Below are 19,992 nucleotides of genomic sequence, written 5' to 3' on the forward strand. Positions count from 1 at the left end.
CTCCCTGCCTCCCTGCTTGCTTGCTTGCAAAAGTAATCCTAGCTACTCAGAAGGCTAAGATCTGAGTGTCCTGGTTTGAAACCAGCCCAGTGTGAGACTCTATTTCCAATTAGCCAGCAAAACGCTAGAAGTGGAGAGTAAGACTCAAGTGGTAGAAGATCAGCCTTGAGTGAAAAAGCCAAGGAAGAACTTGAGGCCCTGAGTTCAAGCCCCAGTACTGGCACATATAGGAAAATCACCACCACCACCACAACAAAACCAAACCATCTTAATTTCCTCCTTGCTACTTGTATTTAAAGCCTGTAGTCCTCTGTGTTAAGCTGCTGGCCCCATCCCTATCATTAGCTTCCTGGGCCTGGCTGTGATGTGTTGTCCCTAGGTTCCCTCAGACTCCATGCTGGATGAACTGCAGATGTTCTGTGCATTGGTTTCCTCCTTGAAGCTAGTGCTGCTGTTGGGCTGGACATTCTCTCTTCAGCCTATCCCGCAGCATGGATGCGAGGAGGCAACCTTTCTTTCATTACCAGGAGGTCAGCACAGCTGGTTGTCACCCTTCTCTCCTCGGCCATCTGTGTCAGGAAGAGAGAATTTGTGTCATCATCTCCCTGAGCCATTCATGGTCATTTTCCTTTTTCAGAAAGCTCAATCTGAAGGACCCAGTGCTGCAGCAGGTGCTGGAGAGGAGGAACGAGGTCCTGTGTGTGCTGACACAGAAGATCGTCACCACGCAGAAGTGCGTGATCTCTGAGCACGTGCAGATCGAGGAGAAGTGTGGTGGCATGGTGGGCATCCAAACCAAGACGGTGCAGGTGTGGACCTGGGGTGGGCGGGGTCAGCCACAGCCATGGAGACACGGCGTGGGCGGGCAGGGTGATGGCTTCATTAGAAGAAGAGTTTCCAGAGTGGGTTAATAGATATACATGTCACACTTGCTTTACTGAGCAAGAACGTACTTGCTGCTGTAACTGAAGTATTTGAGGCAATCTGGCTTCAGTTACTGCTGGATCTAGGAGTTGACATTGTGGGTCACTGTCCCTCACAGAAGGTTAATTTGATTACACTGCCCCCCCCACCTCCCCAGCCCCAGCCAGCCTTTCATCAGTTTTATTGTTGTCTGTGGGGCAAGATTGCCTCAAAACTACATCTCACCTGGGTTGTGTCTCGGACTGAAGCAGACCCATCGTCTAGCAGAAGGGCACGCCAATTGACCAGGCATTTTCCTTAGTGGGAGTGAGATATCCCCCAAAGGAAAGTAGGTTGAGTGGCACTGACCAGGCCAGATATACAAGAATACTCAGCACACCGTGGAGTCAGGACTCTCAAATGTTTACTTGGAGGTTAGCTACCCTGATACTTTGTGAACTGAGTGAAGGCAAAAATCTAGCTATGTATATGTGAATGGATTCTTCCAGTTTAAAGTAGAAATGTCTTTGGGACTGATCTGTGTGCTGGTGCTGACAACCCCACACTGCACCCTTGATCCATTGCTCCCTAGGGTTTTGGAGATCTACTTTTCGGGTGACTTTTGGCTTCTTCTTTTTTGCTGTTGTTGTTGTTTGTTTTTGGGTACTGGTACAAGAGCTTGAACTCAGGGCCTAGATGCTGTCCCTTAGCTTTTTTTGTTCAAAGCGGGTGCTCTACCACTTGAGCTACAACTCTACTTTTTGCTTTTTGGTGGTTAATTAGAGATAAGCTTTGAACTGTGTCCTTAGAGCTCAGCCTCCTGAGTAGTTAGAATTACAGGCATGAACCAGCAGTGCTAGCTTACTTTTGGCTTTTTCTAGCAGACCTTTCATAGCTGTATTTGATAGGTGGTGCAGAAGTCACCTTGAGCTGAGACTCTTTTGGGGTCGGTAGGGGGTGATAGTACAGCAATGGGAAGAGAGGCGCTTCGTTAGAGATGGCTTAGGTTGTCCCCACTGATGCTTTGGGTAGTGGTCAATGCCTGTTCAAGTCCTGGTGCTGTACAAGTCAGGAGCCTATCAGCCATTGCTTGACCTAAAGCCACATACTAACCAGAATCAAGTTGCTAAAAATAAGTTTCTTTGGTCCCCAGCAATAGATTCCCAGCTTTGTTTCTCCAAGAGCATGGTGGGATGAATGTCAAGGATGAAACTTTTCTGCCTGCCATTTCCTTCCCAGCCTCTCCTGCCTGCTTCTCAACCTCTCCACACACTGCACTTCCTCTTCCTGGCTCTGTGGGGATGGGGTCTGTCCACAGGAGTCAGGCTGACTCAGCTGGGGTCTTCCAGGTTCTGTTGGGATTTTTAGTAGGATTTCCTAATTGTTTCCATAACCCTTGATGGGAGAATTGGGAGTTGATCTTATTTAGTCCTACATTGCTTATTATGTTCTGAGAAATGCTTCACTAAATGATTTCATGGTTGGGAGAACATTACAATGTCCAGCTGCACAGATGTAGATGGTTGAGGTCAGTCAGTTGATGTGGCCTCTTCATAGTCTAGAGACAAGGGTTCTGAGATGACAGAGGCTGCTGCCTGCCTCACTCAGCACAGTTTCACCGCATACTTCACCTTCTTCATAAGTAAGAAGTACAGCCAAGTGCACTGGCTTCTGAGATAGGAGGATCAAGAGTTCAAGGCCAGCCTGGTCTACACGGGGAGACCCATTCCACTATGTGTGTATATGTTTGTGTATGTATATATATTCTATATATATGCTCTATAATTTATATGGTGTATAGTACATATATATGCTCTATAATTTATATGGTGTATACTACATATACTTAGGTTTTGTACATATACTATATACTTAGTATATAGTAGGTTTTATATATGTACACACTATATACTTAGTCTATATACACACAAATGATAAAAAGTATGGTAAAAATAATGGAATGGCTATTAATAATAGCATGACTATGTGGGCATACATGCTAACATTACCACAAACGCCAGTGGTATCTCTTGCTGTGATGTCACAATGGCTATGAGAGGAACTTTTTGGTTTCATTAATTACGTTATGGGACCATTGTAATATATATGCTCTGTTGACCAAAATGTAACTCACTTATGTGATGCCTGTTCATTAGTTTGTTTGTGGGTTTGTTTGAGTTCAAGTGGGGCTTGAACTCAGAGCCTCATGATCTTGTTTGGCTCTTTTTGCTCAAGTTTCACCCTCTACCACTTAATCCATGCCTCTACTTCCAACTGCTTGATTGGAGATCAGAGTTTCATGGACTTTTCTGCCTGGGCTGGCTTTGAACCACAATCCTCAAGTCTCAACCTCCTGAGTAGCTGGGATTACAAACATGTGCCACTAGTGCCCTGACATGCCATGTGTACAGCTGAGCTCACGGCCTCCTGCTTTCTAGGGCCACACAGGTTGCCCTCAGGCTCTGGCGTATGTGTCATACATCATAACATGGTGGGGGTTAAGGCCTCGTTTCTGCCAGCTCCTCTTTCCCACTCCGCTCTATGGACATTTCAACAGCACATTTGTATGCAAGGCAGGCAGAAAAAAGAGCCGAGGAGCAAGTGCAGGTGGGCACCTGTGTTCTCCCCGCAGGTGTCGGCCATGGAGGATGGGAATGTCATCAAGGACTGCAACGTGGCCCTGGAGATCCCAGCTGCCACCACCATCGCCTATGGCATCATGGAGCTGTATGTGAGACAGGATGGCCAGTTTGGTGAGTGCCACCTTTGGAGGAGGCGGAAGGGCCCTGAGTGCCCTTGAGACACCCACTTGTAGAGGACCCTTCTACTTGAGGGGTCCTAGGGAGAGAGTCCAGGGGGAGCTCCTTCTGGAGACGTCGGTGTGGGGTGAGGTTCTGCCGCCAGGTCAGGGGTAAGCACGTGACTCTGCCATCGGCCAGGTGGGGGGCCACGCAGCACCTCAGAATGCCAGATCTTGGCACTTTCAGCTTCTCCCCTTGAAAGGGGAGAGAAGCTCCCTGGTGGGACTGGTGTGAGGTGGAGAAAGTGCAGGGTGTGGCAGTCTAGCTCCCCCACCTTAGCTCTTAATAGATTCCTAGTCTGACTCTCATGCTGGTGATCTTAACTGAGGTCAGAGGATCCTGGTTCAAAGTCCACCCGAGAAGACAAATTCCTCAGACTCGTATATCCAGGTAACCAGTGTCTCCAATTAAAAGCTAGAAGTGGGGGTGTGGCTCAAGTGTAGAGCTCCAGCCTCTGGTGAAAACAGCTAAGCAAGAGCATGAGGCCCTGAGTTCAAGCCCCAGTACCCCTGCACATGTGCACGCGCGTGTGCACGCACACACACACACACACACACACACACAATTCTAATAGAAAGCAAATGAGTAAAACGGCAACCTGACCTGCTGCCATCAGAGGCCTGTCATTGTCACTTGTGGCAACCAGCCCTTTTGTCTCATTCATGTCCCCTCATCTTGGAGGCCCAGGGCCCCTTCCCTCTCAGTCTTAATGAGAAGTTGTGCTGAGCCCAACAAATTGCTTCCTGGGAACCAGAATGAGTAAATGTAACAGATCGTTGCTACCCTTTTGGGGTATGATAATGACATTATGGCAGTGTTTCTAAAGTTATCGTGTAGAAGCCGGCATTGAAATCCCACAGATGGAAGGACGGTGCATCTGCTTCCTCTACAGGGGGGTGAGTGGAGTGGGTGGAGGTGAGGCAGGGTGGAGGATCCTTGGCGAAGGCCCAGGTCCTGACCTGGTCAGCGGGACCATGCAGGTCACAGCACTTCATTCACAGTTGGGGTACTGTTTGACATTTTCCTCCTGGGAGGAGGTGCGCAGGAGTGCCCCACATGCCCCTCTCCTGTGGTCTCCTCTCCCCTCACTCGCTCCAGCGACGTGGGTTCAAGATGAGTAATCCCATGAGACAGCTTCCCACTAAGCCATCCACGGGACACACCCCCCCTCGCTGACAAACCAGGGATGAAGACACCAGAGGTAGTGTCCCGATGCGACCGTGTCCTCACCTCCTGGGAGCCTGGGAGCTCGGCCTCCCCCATGGCTTTGTACACAAAGCAAGCCAGCATTTGGGGAAGCCCAAGTGAGAAGATGTCAGGCTTGTTTTTGTTTTTGTTTTGGTGCTGGGGCTCAAACTTAGGGCCTTGGCACTGCCGCCGAGCTTCTTTTTCTCAAGGCTATCACTTGAGCCACAGCTTCATTTATGGCTTTTGGGTGGTTTGAGGATAAGAATCTCAATGCCTTCAAACCATGATCCTCAGATCTCAGGCTCCTGAGCAGCTAGGATTACAGATGTGAGCCACTGCCCTCCTGTGGAAGATGTCAGTTTTAAGGAAGTTTAGAGAGGTCAGTGATCAGGAACACTAAGCACTCCAGGAACTGTGAGCTCCATACTCTGTGTGAGGCTCCTCATGTGTGCCATCCTAGATGGCATTATTGTTTTATTATTTCTCTTTGAAAGACTCATCTTCCAGGTGGACGGCTGTGAGGGTGAGGAGGTTACTCCTGCTTCTGGGATACGCAGCTGTGTGCTCAGCCCAGTGCTGGGCTTTGCAGTTCTGTTCAGCTGGATTTGGCCCGTGGGCCAACCCTGCTTTATTGAGATGCAATGGACAGAAAACAAGTTAGAAATATTCAATGTATATAGGTAATTTACTATCATATACACTGTGAAGTGATTGCCACAATCAAGCTGGTCACCACATCCATTATTTGACACAGGTATCATTTGCAAAGTGGGGAGGGAGGGAATGTGTGTTAAAGATGTGTGCTCTTAGCAGATCTCAAGTAAGTAATTTTTTTAGTTGTTCTTGACTGTAATTGCATATTTATGGGTTATCATTTGATGTTTATTTAATGTTTCAATGTGTGCCTATGTTGGATATTGCTCAAATCCATCACCTTGTGCTTTTGTTATTTCTTTATGGCAACTGTATTGTAAAACTTCTCTAGCTATTCTGAAATACACAGTTAACTTTATTGATAACTAGCCACTATCTGTTCTTGAAAAAACAACAATGACTTATTCTTCCTATCTAATGGACCTCCTATGCATTAACACTCTCTCCATCTTCCTTTGGGAACCAACATTCTGGGTTTTTGTTTGTTTGTTTTTGTTTTGTTTTGTTTTGCTACAGAGGATTAAACTCTGGTCTTCAGGTTTGCTAGGCTAGCACCCTACGAATTGAGCCATACCTATAGTCCTGGAACATCAGTAGTCTTTAGATCTTGGTAAAATGGGGGTAATATGATGTTTACTTTTTTGTTGTTGTTGGTCGTGGGGCCTGAACTCTGGGCCTGGGCACTGTCCCTCAGTAATTCAGCTCAAGGCCAGTGCTCTACCACTTGAGCCACAGCACCACTTCCAGCTTTTTCTGCTTATGTGGTGCTGAGGAATTGAACCCAGGGCCTCATGCATGCAAGGCAAGCGCTCTACCACTGAGCCACCTTCCCAGCCCCTGATGTTTACTTTCTGCATCTGGCTTACTTCACTCAGCACATTGTCCTTAAGGTTTCTCTGTGTTATCTGAAATGATAGGATTTCACTCGTCTTTTAATGGCTGAATAACATCATTATATGTGTGTGTGCGCACATACATGTGTGTGCACATGCGCATGCGTGCACCCTATATTTTTCCTTATTCATCTGTTCAGCATTTAGGTAGACTGCAAGTCTTGACTAATAACACAATATTATTTTTTGTAACACAGTATTATTAACTATTGTCACTACTATATACCAAATCCCCAGAACTTAACAACAGAAACTTACAATCAGTTATATATCCTCATTTCTTCTGTTGGCAATCTTGACAACCATTGTTCCAGTCTCTGCTTCCATGAGTTTGACTGGCTTTTAGATTCCAAATATAAGTGTGAGCATAGAGTGTGTGTCCTTCTGTGTCTGGATATAATGTTCTCCAGGTTGAGGCATGTTGTAAATAGTGGATTTCATTCTTTTTTATGGCTAAAGAATATTCCAGTGTGTATATATATTTTTTTCTCTGTTCATTCATTCTTGGACACATATTATTTGTATATCATGACCACTATGGGTAATGTACCATTATTGTGAGCTCTTTTGAAATCTTGGCACATGCCAGAAAAAGCCTCTGAGATCCTTAAGGACACTTGGTGGTTGGGGAGACAGGCAGGGAGTTCTGGCCTGCCCTGTCTGCAGCTCTGTTGGGTAGCCTGTCTCTTCCAGGGTGGCTTCTTTCTTCTCAGAAGAGCCTTTGAAAGACACACAGCCTTGTGTGGCCTGCTCTCCTGTTTGCATTTTAATTTGGAGCCTTTTATCTTAGCTGGCTTTTGCTGTGTTTGAAAATAAACTCCTTATTGTGCTGCCAAGAAGAGGCGCCCTGGGAATGGCTCAGCACTCCTGGACTCATTTCCTGATGCCCCATGGCCCTTGCCCTCTGCTCAGTGCCATGCCTGGCATGTGGAGCATCCCTCGCCCAGATTGTAAAGCACTGATGCATTTTTGTTGTTCTTGTTGTCATTGCCCATTTGTGCCTTCTGTCACGCTTGCCCCAAAATGTTCTGGTTCCGCCCAGGTAAACAAGCCTGCAGGGGCTGGAAGGACCCTCTCTTCCACCTCTGGTGTCATGACCTTGGACAGTGACCCTTGTGTCCTTTGTTTTCCCCTGCTGGGCCAGGTGCTGCAGCCTGCTGCCTGCAGTACTGTGACCTTTTCCTTCTACAGCAGATCACCCTTGGGGAAACTGATGGCTAATCAGAAATGCTCCTTTATCGTTTTGCACTTTAGCCAATGCTTTTGTTCCCTGATCCTTGATATTTGCATATCCTTTCAGCATCAGCTTTGGATCTGGCTCTCCCAGGTTGAGAAACCATGTCTCACCCTGTCCCCCAATCTATGCACCTCTCCCCAGGCCACCTGGTGACCCTGGGATCTCCCTGGCTTCCCGCCAACTGCTTCTAACCACACTCCTCTGCTTCTCTCTCTTTCGTTCTGTCCCACCACTGTAACTAATGTGACTGTTTAAAGTCACATTTTAAATGTGTTTTAAAACCATTAAACAGGTCATTTCAGACATCCTCTGTGGCTTCCCCTGTCCCAAGGTTAACGCCCCTCGACCTGTATCTCCAGGCTTTTCCTCACCAGTCTACCCACCTGGTGATCTGCCCAAAGTGAACCCACATCCTGACCAGAGTGTGTTTCCACCTCTTGGCTTTGAGAACATCTTCAAAACCCTCATGATGCTTAAGGCATTGTCCATGAACCTTTTCGCCATGAGGGATTTAGGATACGTGATCCAAAAGAATTTGAAAGTGAAGGAATTTGAAGAAAGGGCAGAAGCCAGAAGCCCACTCAGACTTTCTGTGAAGCAGGGGACAAGTCCCAGGAAGGATTTTCTGGCCTTCCCCATATACAGGTGACACACCATCGGACAGAGGTGCCCTCTCTCTCTCTGCCTATGGGAAAGATGTTCCCTAATCTGTGAGGACACACACAGAGGAATGTGAGCACAGGTAGTTTCTTCCTAGGCTCACACGACAGCTCAGCGCTGTTTGTTAGTCATCTGTTTTGTCTTAATACTTCTCTCTCCATTCTTCATCAAACCTAGCATACCTTTACTTAGGTGAGCTGGGTATGGTGGTGCATACCTATAATTCGAGCACTCAGGAGACCGAGGCAGCAGGCCAGTGTGGATTACATAGTGAAACTCAGTCTTAAATAAACCAAAAGCCAAACAGAGAAAGTAATGAAATGAACACGGTCAAGTATTGCTTTCTCTGTCCTTAGGAGAGTCTCTGTGCAATGCAAAGCTGCTATGCAATGAATCTCCCCGCCTCTGTGTTTGTTGATGATCTGCCTTTGGTTACAGAGGCCTCAGCTGTGAATCTAAGGTGGCTTCAGGTTCACTTTTATTCTATAGCTTTGCTTTTATTCCTTTGTTTTGGTGCCATATTTAATGAACTAGAAGCAAAAAGAGAACATTAATTCTTGAGCCTGCTCCCTGTTTATGCTAGCAAAAACATCCCAAGAGTTACTTTTTTTACTCACAGTCTAGATACTTAAGCTAAGCCCTCCATTATATTCCAAGCAACATTTCTTTTTATTAGTAAAAACAAACATTTCATTATGGGGAATTTCACACGCTTAACTGTGGCTAATGCCGTAGTGACTGGCATGGACCTACCACCTGGTTTCAATAACCAGGTGACCTCAGGTTTCATGGCAGTGCCACCACCTCCCATCTGTCCATGGATGGCTATGAAGCCATCAGGGCTGGTCCTAGGGCTTGAACTCAGGGCCTGCGTGCTTTCTTTGAGCTTTTTTGCTCAAGGCTAGTGTTCTACTGCTTGAGCCACAGCTCACATTCTGGCTTTTCAGTGATTAATTGGAGATAAGAGTCTCACGAACTTTCCTGCCTGGGCTGGCTTTGAACCTTGATTCTCAGGTCTTGCTCTCCTGAGTGGCTAGGATGACAAGTACATGCCACCAGGGCCTGACTCATTTCAGCACCTTTAAGCAATAAGGGATTACGACATAACTAGTTTTGCCTCAGTGTAAATAGATTCATATACAATGCATTATTTTTTGTCTGGCTCTTTTTGTTCTATGTAATATTTGTGTGATACATTCATCCCATTGCAGAAGTCAGTAGTTTCTTTTTATGACTGCATATCATTCTCTTTACTAACACAGAAGCTAGGACTCATAAAGATGTAACTGAATGGCTGACTTTACACCAGAATATACTGACAAAGAGTTTTGAATATGACAAGTGTCACATTTCCTCAATTGTTTTGTTCATGGTGGGTTTTATTTGTCTGTTTAGCGTTGTTTGTTCAGGTCAGAGGGAGAAAATACTTCCAGCATGTGAAAGATGAGAGGGCTTTCTACTTCTGTGGACATCTAGAGTGAGAGCACTCCAGAGACAGAGTAGACGAGAGTGTCCTCTAGAGAGAGGACACTCAGACAACAGGCACTTGAGGGAGAAGGCACTGCAGAGACAGGGCACTCCATAGACTCCACAGAAAGGACAGTGGGGGGGGGCATTCTAGAGACAGTGCAGTCTCGAGAGAGTGTGTGTAGTCCAGAAAGAAGGCACTTCAGAGAAAGGAGCTAGACAGGGCATCTCGAGAGCTTTGGGCTCCGAACAGCCACTGAGGGTGCATTTAGAGGCAGTGGCTAGGTTTTTGATTCAGCAGCGGGAGGTGGGTGGGAAGTGGTGCTGTGGGGAAGAGTTAGGTAAAGGTAGGGGAAGATGTATCCAAACTGGGCCAGTGCCAGGCCTAGCCTGCCCTTTCCCTCCACACTGCAGAATTCTGCCTCCTCCAAGGGAAGCACGGTGGCTTCGAGCATGAGAGGAGAGTCGACGACATCTACCTGGACCCCCTGGCCTACAGAGACTTTGCGTTTGTGGACATGCCGGATGCTGGGCTTGGGACATCTTCCCACCATGGATCTCTGCATGCTTTAAAGCAAGGTACTGTTTGCCATCCTCACCTCCAGCAGGTGGCGATGGCTGCCAGGCTCAGTGACTCACAGTAAGTAACTCAGTGAACATTGCAAGTGAGTCGCTCTGATCTGAACCCCAGTCTACCCAACAGGAGTCCTCTTGGGTTGGACTGGGGGCCTGGGAGTGAAGCCCCATCCTGCCCTGTCACCACAGAAGCCTGCTGACTAATAAGAATAGCAAGTGAGCAGCCCGGCTAGAGAACCCAGCTTTTGGACTGGTTTTCATTGTATCCCAGGCTTCCTTGGCAAGAGCAGCGATGCGTTGTCAGCATCCCACCAGGCAGAGTGCTCTCTGGGAAGCTTTTCATCCCCCTGGCCCAAGCCACTTAGTACAAAGAGAAAGAGGCCAGGACTCCTGAGGTGCCCACAGCACGTTGTGTTTTCTTGGTTGGTTTCTTTTCGGTGAGGTTTCAGACTGCAGCATCCAGTAGAAGGAGATGAGCAAGGATAAAGAGACAAGTAATAAGATAAGAAAGGCTGGGCATTGGTGACTTGTGCCTGGAATCCTACTTACTCAGGAGGCTGAGATGTGAGGATCAAGGTTTAAAGCCAGCCAGGGCAGGAAAGTCTTTGAGATTCTTATTAACAATTAACTAGCAAAAATCTAGAAGTGGAGGTGTGGCTCACATGGTAGAGTATCCACCAGCCTTGAAGAGAAATGGTAAGGGAAGGGACAGAGCCCAGACTCTGAGTTCAAGCCCAATACTGGGGTATAGACACAGACACACACACACAGACACACACACAGACACACAGACACACACACACACACACACGAAAAAGTGAGGAACAGATGAACAGCGGCTTGGAGGATGAGAGGAAAGAGTCCTCAATGGGGCTTCAGTGAATCCAGGTCAAGAGGATTTTTGTTTTGTCATAGGTTTTTGGAAGGTTTGGCAATGAAAACCAATCTCGTTCTTCCTATTGATACTCATGTAGAATGGGACTTGTGGCTGACGGATATCCTTATCTATGCCACAGCCTTGAGCTACACTGCATCTGGGTCTGCCCTGACAGTGGACCATTCTAGTCTGCTGGGGGTGTGGTGGCAGCCAGGCATGTTGGGCAGGAGTGGGGAGGGGTAGCTTGGCTTCTGTGCCTCAGATCCTGGATTAACCCCCCCAGCTCTTCTGTTCAAGCCAGGGCTCCAGGAGATCTACTTGTGTTTCTGAATATGTCATGTTACTGCAGTTCTCTCTTCTTTTCCTTTTCCCTTCTCTCCCTCTCTCTTCTCTCCTCTCTCTCTTTCTTTCTGGCTTTGTGAAGCACTTCTGGATTAGTATGCTGCCCTGCATATGCAAGCATTATTTCCTATAAAAATATTTTCTAGAAAAATCTTCATTGAGCTCAACTAGAAGTGTGAGTGCGTGTGCATGTCTGTGTGCTGGTGCTGAGGCTTGAACTTGAGGCCTGTGTGCTTCCTTAGTGTTTATGCTCAGGGCTGGCACTCTACCACTTAAGGCACAGTTCTACCTCTAGCTTTTTGCTGGTTAATTGGAGATAGGAGTCTTGGAGACTTTCTTGTCCAGGCTGACTTCGATCTCAGCCTCCTGTGTAGTTAGATTTATAGGCATGAGCCACTAGTACCTGGCTTAGGAGCTTTTAACTACCCTTAAAATAGAAAGAAAAGAGAAGAGGATTAGAGAAGGGAGAGGCTCCCAAGGACCCCATGTACATCTTGAGCAGATGGGAAGAAGGAAATCAGGGAAGAATTTCCTTGCTTGCCAGGAACATGGGGGTGCCAACCCCTTTGAGAAACATGCATTAAACACAAAGGATACAAAATCTTTATGAAAGAGCATGGAGTTATGTGCTTTGGAATTTGCATGTTTCTGACATATGCTCAGTAATTCAGCCTGGAGAATTCTGCAGTCTTGCTAACAGGGAGTCTAAATGACTCTTCTAGAAATATTTCGTTAGACTTGATCATGTAGTGAGCCTCCTGTGAACGGGAAGCCTGCAGTACAAACCTGGGTTTTCCCTCTTCCTTTCTCCTCTCTCCCTGAAGGAATTAGCCTGGTTATTGGAAACATTGCAGGGTTATGTTTCACTCGGTGCTGTTTATTTCTGAGCTGGCGTGGCTGACTGCAGCTGGATACATCTGTGAGGGGCGAGTGGGGAGGAGCTGTAAGAAGCCGGCATTGCTGTGCTACCTCAAGAGCTGCGCATAGCGGTCACGGCACCAGGTCTGTTCTGTCTTCACAGTGACTCTGCGCCTGGAGAGCAATTTCCACCCGTTCGTGGAGCTGCCGGAGCAGCAGCAGACAGCTGTGTGGCATCTGTTGCAGATGGTCCTGTTCGATGAGGAATTCCTTGTGGCCCTAGAGCAAGTGGTGAGACAGACATCTCCTGCTCAGTTGTCCTTTCTTCTGGCTAGACCCAGTAGACAAAGGCTTGGAGCGAGAATGAAATGATGCTACGTTTCCCCACCTCTTTCAGTGCTTAACCTTAGTTATTTTCTTTCTTAGTTTCAGGTCTTTAATTTTCGAACTTCAGAAAGGTAGCTGACCCTAGGCAGAGAGGGATGTATGAGTTTCTCAGACCTGCTACAAACAAATGACCACACACTTGGGGCTTAAAACAACAGAAGTTTGTTCTCTTACAGTCCGGGAGACTGGAAGTAGAAGTCAAGGTATGGGCAGGGCGGTGCTGCTTCCCCTAGAAGATCCCCTAGAAGGAGAAAGCCTTCCTCATTTTCTGGTAGTGTCTGGTGGCTCCTGGCATTCCTTGGCTTGTGGCTGTGTCACTCTGCCCGATGCTGCCTTCATATGTTCTTCCTTACACTGTGTGTGTTTGTGTCCCCTCTACTGTCTCTTTTGAAAGGACAAAAATCACTGGATCTAGGGTCTACTACAGTGTAGGACAGTCTCATCTTGAGATTCTCACAAAGAGTCTTGTCTTTGAATAAAGCCCCATTCTGAGATTGCAGGTGGACATACGCTGGATAGGCATTAATTAGCTTATAATAACAAGGGGCTATCAGATGAAACCTTGGCAACCTCTTCTGTTTCGAATAGAGAGAAGCAGGAATCTACATTTTTCAGTATTGCAGCAGGATTTCCTGGGCAGCACAAGTGTCTGAACTATTAGTTTGGCAGTTGCAGAATGAATCATTTATTAGGGATCCACTTGCTGTCCCTTTACTTCCCTATGCCCAGGCTTTTTTTTTGTGCTTAAGGCTGAGGCTTTGGAAACCTGCCTTTTATTGTAGTTTTGGTTTTAGGTCTTCTGTTGTTGAGGGAGTTGGGTTAACTGACCGACTGCTTTCTGACATCCAGGATAGTGTTCATAGTATTTTTCCTTCAACATTCGATTGTGCTATGGGCATTTCATCCCCAGTGATAGGACCTGAAGTTGTTGAAACAGTTCAATGACCCTGAACACCTCTGCATTCTGAGCTCAGCCCCAGGGAGAACACAAATTATTCAAAAAGCCGGGGACTTTTACTTCCTAAAATAGCTCTTTCTAAGAAGAAAATGTCAGGCCTGCCTCCTGTGGCCCGAGCATCAGCTACCCCGAGACATTTGGGAGCAGAGCAGCCCAGGTAGCAGACAAGGGATGGACAGGAGCCAGAGGCTGACTGCTGGGCAGAACTGGCAGGGGGTGTGTGGGGTGGGGACCTTGGCTCACGCAGCAGGGCCTCGGAGGGTGGGTGAGCAGCCAGAACATAGAAAAGGGCACAGTATCTAGCTTTGCCTGGGAGGTGAAGGACATGGAGTGTGTGTGTGTGTGTGTGTGTGTGTGTGTGTGTGTGTATTGGAGTGTGTGTGTGTGGGGGGTGGCTGGCCTCTGACCTTTATCACACCCTCCTGTTGTCTTCTCTCCCCCCCCGCCCCTCAGTGTGATGATGTGGCCAGTGGCCTCTGGTCCCCACAGGCAGCGCTGGCCATAGGCGGGCTGAAGGCTGCTCAGCAGCAGGACTTGACCGCCTTCCTGGGGCTGGTGGGGTGCAGGGTACAGGGTGAGCGCCCTGGCCCTGAAGACCAGATCAGCAACCAGAAACTCTTTGCCACAGCCTACTGCCTGGTCAGCGCACTAGCAGGTATGGAAATGGACAAAAGAGAAACTGCTGGAATGTGGAAATCATGTTGCTTTGTGGAACACAAAAGATAATTGTGGGAAGTTTGGTAATTAAAACAGGTTCCTCCTTTCCAGTCTGGTCAGGGTAAGAGGCAGAGGCCAATGGAGAGTTCTAGACTCTAGCGTGAAGCAAGCCTTACTACCTCGGGCCTCTTCTGCCTTTGGAGGAGCTGCTCTCCCCAGCTCCTCTCTGCGGATCTGTCATCCCAGTCTATGGTGGCCCCAGGCTGCAGAGGGTCTCGGGTCCCCATGTGAAAGGCTTGGAGGCAGGGCTGTGCTGGGCCAGCCATGGCTCTTGCATGGATCCTAAAATGACCATCAGTTACTGTGGACCACCAGACCCTGCCTGCTCATGTCTCTGTTGCTCTCATCCAGACCCTCTGTGTCAGAGGCCCTGGTGGTAGTTGCCCTTTGCGAGGAAGCGGGGCATGCTGTTACTTTTTGGGAAGAGGTGGCTGAGCAGCCTCAAGCCCCTGCTGCCCCTTCCCAGTATTACAGGAACAGGCCCAGGACCATTTGGTTTTTCAAAGAGTCACCAGAGAATAACGCCGACCCCAGTCCATCATCCTTCCCCAAGGACGCATGTCAACTCGCGCATCTTCCTGCCATGAGTCTTCTCGGGGTGCAGGGACCACAGCTGAAGGCACTGCTTGGGGGGAAATCTCTGCAGGATCCTGCCTCCTTTCTCCTAGCAGCCATTGGTTGCTCTCTTTTGAGAATGAGCCTTGTTCTGCTGTCCTCTAGATTGCAGGTTCAGTGACATGCTGCCTTTTTTAATTTCATCCTTATTTTTAGTAACCCAGACATTCACAAGTTCATTTACAATGGCATTTACATAGACTGGAAGACAATTACGGTAATTCTTAGCTTTTCTAGCGACAGGCATCTTTAAATTCATCCTTCTGTCTTAGGAGACACTGTTTAAACTGAACATGGGTTGAAAACAGACTTGTAAATGTGAGAGGAATCTAGGCAGAGGGAAGAGTTACTGCAAAGGCCCTGGGGTATGGCTGACTTGGCTGATCAGGAGGCCACTGCCAGGATGAGTTGATAGCATCAGAGCTGGGCAAAGGCCTGCTTGCCAAGATCCTGTGGGCCTGAGGCTGCTGGGGGAAAACTCATTGAGGCCAATTAAGGTACTTTATAAAATTAGCATACATTAGCATACATGTTGGGTTTTTAAAAAAATGTAAGTAAGGATGTTAATGGCTGCAGGTGAGAATAATTCCTGAGCAGTCAACACCCCCTTCCCCCAGCCTGCCTCTTCCAGGTGGTTCAACAGGTGATTATTTTTTCCTTTTTTGGTAAGCTTGTACCCTATGAATTGAGGTTGTTTTAGGAACTGTAGCTGTTTTGGTAGTATCCTAATATCTATTTGGAATAGCAGACTTGTATTCCCTTTCCCGGGAACTGACAGGCCCCTGCCACCGTGGTGCCTCCGCTATATTAGTCTGTGCTGAACAAGTCTCCCTAAATGTTTGGGACCATGTAGAATCCCTTCATGGTTTATGCAGTTTGAAATATGCTCCCCCAAGATAATCTATGGTACATGAGGAAACTGAGGCCCAGTGACTCATGCATCCTCAGAGCCTGATCATGTGAAGGGCTCAAACCATGTCACCAGATGACAGGCTCTACTTTTCCATGCTGATTCTTTTCTCCCACAATCCACATTATTCTCCCCGACGGTGAATGCCAAGGAATATGCTCTGGAGACACGATTCCCATGCTTTTCAAAAAGGTCTACAGTACATTTAGTACCTTTCATTTACAGGATAATTATTCAGCAGCCCCCCCTCCCCCGCACCCCTCCCCCATTTCCCCCCTCCCCCGCCTGGCTGGTTTTAAGCATCCTTCAGGGGCAGTTTTTGGTGGGGGAGGGAGGCAGAGCCTTGCTGGGTAGCCCAAGCTGGGTTTGTACTAGTGATGCTCCTGCCCCAGCCTCCTGAACGCTGTGTACACCACTCCACTTGGCTTGGATGAACTTGTTTCTGTTGTTGATCTAAGTTTTGTTTCCTGCAGAAATGCCAGATAATGTTGCCAGTCTTCTGGGTATTTGCTGTAAGCTCCAAATGATTCCCACGCTGTGCTACTTGGTGAGAACGCCGTGCGGTGTGGGGGGCTTTGGAAGGGACAGGAATGGGGAAATGGTGGGGGGAGGGTAAGACTCTACATCTGGTGAAACATCATTCACCACAGCCCAGAGGTGTCTCTGCTCCCTGCCCATCCCACGGCAGGCTCTACACTCCCAAGTCACATGCGTCCCCACGGGTCAGGAATTTGGCCACAGCTTGAATGCAGTCTGACAGCCCTATCTGTCATGGTTGTTGGGCTTACACTTACACTTCTACTCCATCACATTCACCAGAGGCATTCAGGACTGTTTTGTCTTAGGGAGGCAGTGTTCATCTTACCTTCTCTTTTAGAAATGTCATTATAAAAGCAAGAGTTAAGCAATGATGAGTGTAGTCCGAGAGCCAAGGTTAAGCTTTTCAAGTTAGACTCCACTGTTGGTAGAAGGAGCCAGTGACAGGTGGCCCTCAGGTGGTGCTCAGCCTGGGGCAGAGGGACAGGGCACACCTGGCTACCGAGGACCAGGGCCAGGCTGCTGTTAACCCAAACGACCACAGCTCAGAACTCTGCTGTCAGATCAGGGACTGCCTAGACTGTACCTGGCATTTGTTATCCATCCACTGTGAGAACACTGAGCAATGCAGTCTGGTGGTACTTTGCAGAGCAGATACCAGAAGACTATACTATACATGCCATACTATTCCAAGAAGCAGACAGGATACAGTCTGTGTGTGAAGAGAGGCCCAGGGGAATACTGAACTCCTTGCAAAGATAGTGTCCTGGGCCAGCTGAGGGCAATGGTTGGGGTGTACTTTTGTTATAGAAGTTATCATTATCCTAATGAGTGAGTGGCAAGCAGAACAGCAGCTCCTTGAGTTCTGCTCCAGTTGGCAGTATCTGAGTGATGAGCAGTTCACAAGCCAGCCTTCGTATTTACAGATTCATTAGTTGCATTGAGAAAGTTATGCACAGAAAGAAGTCCTCCCAATGCCATGTGAGCTAACTCAAGTTCTGCTCTGTTGCTGCAGCCAGTAACACAAAACCACTGGGATTCAAGTCAAAAGTATTCTGCTTCCCACCTGCAGAAGTATTTGTTTGCCTTCAGCATACTTTTGTGTATGTATGGTAGAAGTGGGGGTTTGAACTCAAGGCCTTTGGGCTGGTAAGCAAGCACTTGGTTTTTTGCTTGGCTACCACTTGAGCCACTTCTCCAGATGAGAAATCAGAGACCACTTTCCTTTACACAATTGCTTTAGATTTGCTGTAATTCTGTGATAGCCAGGCTCCTGCGTCCTGAGGAAGTCCTAAGTATCATGTGCTTCTTCAGAGGACTTCTTGGAACAGGGCCCAGAAATCCTGCATCCCGGTCTCATCTTGTCTGGTGGTCTGAGGAACTTTGAGAGGCTTTTGGGAAACTAACATGTTTGCCAAAAACTGTGAAGTGGGTGAATTAGAATCTAATAGACTTCACAGCTTTGGTGTCATGGCAATCCCTTTAATACCAAGCTGTGCCTCTGGGCAAAAGCAGATGGTAGCCACTTAGAAAAGGAAGTTGAGTGCTACTCAGCACTGATGCACCAGGGAGGATGCAGAGCCACTGTGCTGCTGGCAGCTTCCATGCTGAATGGAGCCCATTCTGAACTCACTGAGATGTAGTTTGCACTGGGAAAAGTGGGTCAAATCCTAGCCTACTTCAGTGTGGGCCAAATAGCTGCACTGAGTATTTGGTGAGGCTTTTTATTTTGGGCTATTACTGGAGTTTGAACTCGGCCTGGGCACTGGCTAGCTTTTTCACTCAAGGCTGGTGGTCTACCACTTGGCCTACCCATCTACTCCCAGCGTTTTTGGCTTCATGGTATGATCCTAAGCCTCCTGAGCAGCTAGGATTACAGGAATGAACTACTAGTGCCTACCAAGGTATAGATTTTTGTGCGCTGGTCCTGGGGCTTGAACTCAGGATTTTTTCTTTTGTGCTGAAGGCTAGGGTTTTTTTTTTTTTTTTTTTTTACCATTTTAGCCACAACTCCACTTCTCATGGGCTTTCCTGGCCTGGCTGGCTTTGAACCAGAATCCTTAGATCTCAGCTTCTTGAGTAGCTAGGTGGCATAAGCCCCTGGCACCTGGAAGGTATAGATTCCTAAAGCTGCTTTTGGTAACAAACACAAAGTACTCATACATTTCCACATTGTTGCCCTGGGCAGGCTGCACATTCCTTACAGAAATGCTGCTCTCACACACAATATTTCTAAATTCTTTTGGATTCTCTTCAGATTCAAACATGGTTTCATGAAATCCATGAATGGGCTACTTTACTTTTCACGTTTTATTCTCTGTACTCTGTATTATTAATCTGATCTTACATGCCTTTTCCAAAGTTCTTGCTTCACCCATTCCATTTCATCATGATCTGGGAAAGTTCCCAGCTGAGCTCCACAACCTAGGAGAGCACAGTCTATGGCCCCACCCCAGCACCTGCAGGATCCAGGGTAGGGCTTCCTAGCCTAGAACCTTAGGACTGTAGTCGCTGAAAATTCCTGGCTTTACTCTTGTCAGTTGCAAAAGCTGAGAAAGTTCCCAGCCCAATCCAATATCCCTAGGAACTCATTACCAGAGGCCCAATATCCACCAATACATGCACTCATGATATAGGAACTAATGGGGGGTCTGCTTAGGGTCTGTAGGTGCACAAAGTCCCAGTGGTAGAGCACTGAGAGGTCTTGAGTTCAAGCCTCAGCACCAACCAAGCTTGTCCCTGAGGATTAGGGGAAGATCACATCTATTTTGTTTGGTCTAGGACAGCAACTCAAAATGCAGAGAGCTTCCCAGGTATGGCAAGGGATATCCATGCCTCAAAGTTCTATGGCCATAATGCCAAATTTACTTGCACTTGACCTGTAGGACCTAGGGAAAGACTCTCCTATGGTTCTACATGCTCAAGAGCATGAACCCCAGCACCACACACCTTGGGAGACCAACAGAACATCTCTATAGCTCACAGACTGTTTGAGCCCAAAGTCTGGCTAACACTTGTGTTTGTCCTTTGGGTCCTCAAGAAGTACTAGCGGGACCCACAACTCCAAAAAAGTAGTTAGCAGTGCTACAAGCCCCAGCAACTGCCATCTCCCCCATGGGACCCAGGAGAGTTCCCAAGGACTTTCCCCCTTAGCATGGCTACTGGTGCCACAGATCTTAGCATCATCTGTGCTCACTCTGTAGAACCAGGTGAAAGTCCCCATCCCTCCCTGTATTCCAGATCTGTGGGAGCAGTGTCATAGGCTTAGGTGTCTCCTACAAACCTTGGACTCACCTGTGTTAGTATTGAGGGGCCTGTAAAAGTCCCCTCAACATGCCACTGCAAGACTAGGACAGCTGCAAGTACTAATGTCAGGGACTGTGGAGCCTGGAGACAGACAGACAGACAGACA

The 19,992-nt window shown here is 47.7% G+C and overlaps 1 protein-coding gene across 1 annotated transcript in view; it reads left to right on the forward strand.

Annotated features, from left to right (window-relative positions):
• Positions 1–19,992, forward strand: part of Dfna5 (deafness, autosomal dominant 5) — a 44,198-nt gene that overhangs the window by 22,716 nt on the left and 1,490 nt on the right. The window contains exons 3-9 of the mRNA XM_013024394.1: positions 443–530; positions 638–809; positions 3,536–3,656; positions 10,218–10,382; positions 12,620–12,747; positions 14,255–14,456; positions 16,517–16,590. Of these exons, the coding sequence (XP_012879848.1) occupies positions 443–530; positions 638–809; positions 3,536–3,656; positions 10,218–10,382; positions 12,620–12,747; positions 14,255–14,456; positions 16,517–16,590 (950 nt within the window). The remainder of the gene's footprint in view (positions 1–442; positions 531–637; positions 810–3,535; positions 3,657–10,217; positions 10,383–12,619; positions 12,748–14,254; positions 14,457–16,516; positions 16,591–19,992) is intronic.

The sequence above is a fragment of the Dipodomys ordii genome, unplaced genomic scaffold (genome assembly GCF_000151885.1).
Source record: "Dipodomys ordii isolate 6190 unplaced genomic scaffold, Dord_2.0 Scaffold76, whole genome shotgun sequence".
Lineage (NCBI taxonomy): Eukaryota > Metazoa > Chordata > Mammalia > Rodentia > Heteromyidae > Dipodomys > Dipodomys ordii.